At 35.7% G+C, this 4,135-nt stretch overlaps 1 protein-coding gene across 2 annotated transcripts in view; it reads left to right on the forward strand.

Moving 5' to 3' along the window:
• LOC106880251 (uncharacterized) overlaps window positions 1–4,135 on the forward strand; it is a 65,980-nt gene that overhangs the window by 48,082 nt on the left and 13,763 nt on the right. The window contains exon 6 of one of the 2 annotated variants that reach the window (XM_052976312.1): window positions 221–613. The exons of the other annotated variant lie outside the window; for it this stretch is intronic. Coding sequence (XP_052832272.1) covers window positions 221–536 — 316 coding nt within the window. The 3' untranslated portion in view covers window positions 537–613. Of the gene's footprint in view, window positions 1–220; window positions 614–4,135 lie in introns of those variants that run through there. 2 annotated transcript variants of the gene reach the window in all.

A 4,135-nucleotide genomic window follows, 5' to 3' on the forward strand; every position in this document is an offset into this window, starting at 1 on the left:
ATATATACGTGTGTGTGTACGTACGCACCCAAATCTCGTTTCTCTCAATCGATCTCTATACATTTATCTACCTATCCATCTATATCATCTGTGCATCCACTACATATCCATCTATTTATATCTCTCTTACCCGTCCGACTTTTTATTATATGTCGACCAGTTGCTAATCTCTTTGACTACATATCTAACTCACAACCTCTCGGGAATTTCTTTCCATCAGATCTGCATCAAACAACCAGAGTGCAGCTTGCTGTGAAATCACTAGTTATCATAGCGAACTTTTAAGTGCTTCTACACGGACTGGTCAGAGTGTGACAATTCATAAAACAAATGACTTAGTACAACGAATGTTCATAAAGTATTGTAGCGCGGTATCTGTGAATAAGGCCTGCAAATACATAAGAAATGGCCTGTCGTCCAAGTGTGTACAACTACACATACAGCAACATGCTATCGTAAAGCTAAGTGGTGATCCAAAGATGTACTATACATTCATTGAAGTTCCATCAGGCTGTGACTGCCAAGTAGTCCAATGAATTTTTATCTTTAACTGCAGTTATACTATTGTCGAACACGTTTATAAATTACAATAAAATATATCAAATTTCTGCCATTTCGTTTTATAGTAAATGTACTTGATTTATTGTCTGTTATGTATTCATTTAGTTATTTTACATTTTTGATTTATGCGACTGCTTCGGCTATCAATGACCTCTAATTTTTCAACGGTGTGTCTCTGCCAGCACATATTTGAGTGTGATACACACACACGCGTGCGCTCACACACACACACACACACACACACACAAACAAACAAACATACATACACACAAACGCATATACACACACGCACACAGGTTATCAAGTAAGATTATGACGTTTACATCTTTTAACAAGATGGCTGAGATATTACATGAGTATGGCTAATAACAACGAAGGAAGTAATAAGCTGTGTCCATAATCACTTCCAGCTGTTTCGAGAATAGATGCGCAAATGAAGCGTTTTACGCAAAACAAACGGTGGCTAGCAATATAGCACTGATCTGTTTCATTATCTGAGGTAGAATGTCATATAACAACAATATATTCCATCGTTGGAGGGAGAATGAGAGAGCCGTAGTAGATAACATTGGCTTGCAGCTAATCGGCTGAATAGAAGATTTAAATAATAAGAGGCAGAGAAAATGTGGTCATTCTAAAAGGAGGATAGATAGAAACTAACAATCATATCAATAGATAGAGATATACTCATTTCAAATGTGGTTATTCCCCTCTATATAAAGAGGGGAAAGCCAGTGTCACTATGGGAAAGGTGAGAGGATACTAATTGATCTGGTGAGAAGAAAGTCATGTCTAAATGGCGAGGGCCAATGAGCCAAAAATAGCAGAGTAATCAATTATCAAGGTTGATGAATAACACATATCAACCATCTACATCAGTTTGATATAGCGTTTAGCGCGATCTGGTGTCACAGATATTTTATGTCGTTGAAACATTTTAGACGTTCAATGGACTACATTTAGAGTTGTAATATAAGTTAAATAGGTATAAGAGTAAGTCTATTCTATGTGGATCAGACTTGTGCTAAAAGATTCAAATTCCTGCGATTATATTTGTTATAAAGTCGGAGTGTTGTAAATCATCCATGGACACATGTGGTAAACCCTTCATTTTGTCTGTTAAATTAGTGTAGAGGATTATGTAAAAAGATTTGTTTACAACCTTTTAAGCATAAACACCATGGGACATTTTCGCCCTGCTATGGAACATCGGAGTATACGATATCCCCAGTAATATTATATGAGACACTGGCTTTTTTAAAGGTTAAGAGTGCAGTTACCTAGTGAGGTACATTTATTGTACTTATAAGATATAAAGGAGCTGAGGTGAACTAAATACCGGTAATTAAAATTAACTGTGGGTCCAATATGAATATTGATTAAATTTTGTTGTATGTTAAGGATGCTACACTCCTAAACATTAAATCTTGTGCATTTGCCTTGTAATGGACACTTATTACGTATTTTACAGTTGCAGCCTTTCTTTTTTAGGATTCCTGGCATTGTGCTATTAGTGTTATTACTAGGATATCTAGCTTCTCAAGTAATGTCTATTTCGAGAGAGACATTACTAATGAGGTATCTAACAAGGATAAGGCTTTATTTACGAAGATAAGAGAAATAGAGGCATAGTTATGAAATAGATACATAGTATTGAAATTTCAGGATGAGATATTCTTGTTATTGAAATGAATCCAGGCTTTAAGACACTTGTACCAAACCAGAGGTAATGGGTCTAATCCTGCCCAGAATGATTCTACTAATCAAGTTGAGGGCAGATCTAGTAGGGATGATGATCCGAATCGATGGTTTAAAATTCAAATCCGATTTGTCATCCTTAAGTTTGAAGTGAGAAGATTTAGTAGCACACGGCTCCGTTCGATTATTCACTTCCAGCTTCCTGATTTGTTCTCATTATTGGTGATTAATCATATCCAAGGCAGATACAAAAGATTTAAGTAGTTCCTTGCAAATGAAGATCAAATATTCTTCAACATTAATAGTGTATAAAATATCGGTGTTACCAGAAAAACGTGCACATTAGGTAATCTTGTGATTAGGCATACGCTTGCAAGTTATTTTTTGTAGGCAGAAGATTATGAAATTAAATATGAAATTAACGCGCTTAATATTTGAAACCTCAGCTTAAAACTATTCCAGTACAGGGGTATTAGGAGTACATATTGTCGTATTTTACTGTCATGCATGTTTGTGCAGTGCGTGTGAGTGTCTCTGTGTATGTGCATCTGCAAGATGTCATGCAGTGGGTCTGAACCCGGAACCATGTAGCTAGGTAGCAAACTTCTTACCACACAGCCATGGCTGCACCAATAGTTATATTGATATGTATACATATACTTTTAGGTTTTTCAGTTACTTTGCAACTGTGAGAAATTTTATTCAAGATTTATTTTGTTGCATATTTTTCTTAGTAACTCAGTCTCATCTACAATATATGTTTCATAAGTAAACACACAAGTGCACATCCTCCCACACAAATACACACATATTCGCGCATACAGCCATACACAGTGACACACACATATGTATACACATACTCACACATACATGTGCGTGTGTGTGTATGAGTGTATGTATTTAAATGCATATATATATATAAATACACATTTATATTTGTTAATATGCAAATACATACACACGCACACACACGCACACACACGCACACACACAGAGGTAGAAAGTATGAAGGGGACTAAAAGACAGGGTAAAAGAGTCGTACAAAATTTAAATACATACTTACTATAAGGTGAGCACAAGTGTGTACGTGCGCCGCTATATGCATATATATAGATATAAATGATGGAGCAAAAATGCAATAGAGGACAATAAAACATTCCGACAGATAGACGAAACAAAGGCGGACAAGAAAAACAACAATTAGAAGGACAGAGGGGAAAAAAGGACAGGTCATTTGTGGCCCTCTTTCTTCAGTCAAGTTACTGCATGTCCTTACAGTTTCGGGCAGTTACACATGAGGCTGTTCGATCTGGTTGCCCCCCAAAATGTCTAAGCTAAGAGCATTAGATTTTTTGTAAGAAAGCTAGCGAATGTGTAGGGCAACAAAGACAAAAAACGGAGAACATGGTACACAATGACCTGTCCAATTTCCCTGTCCTTATAACTGTTTTTATTCCATTTTTTATATTTATATATACATATAGTGCTATACGTACACACTTGTGCTCACGTTATATATACATACATACATACACACACACACATACACACACACACATACATATATATATATATACATATATGAGTATGCAATTTATACGAAAGATCCAGGGGAATATTTACAAGGTGGCTGAATGTTGTTTAAGTGTCCTAGGAAACAATGCTCACACTTGTGTGTGATTTGATTCCGTGATAAGTAAGTTGTATTTAAGAGAAAATAGGACAAATTGAAAATGGAGACAAACGCTCAGGATGGTATTAAAAGATTTATGTCTTCATATCTTCTACATATGTTTCGATGGATGCATTCAAAATACTTCCGACAGGAACAATCATCGTCAGCTAAGCATCAATTTATATATATATATATATATAT

The sequence above is a fragment of the Octopus bimaculoides genome, chromosome 24 (assembly GCF_001194135.2).
Source record: "Octopus bimaculoides isolate UCB-OBI-ISO-001 chromosome 24, ASM119413v2, whole genome shotgun sequence".
NCBI lineage: Eukaryota > Metazoa > Mollusca > Cephalopoda > Octopoda > Octopodidae > Octopus > Octopus bimaculoides.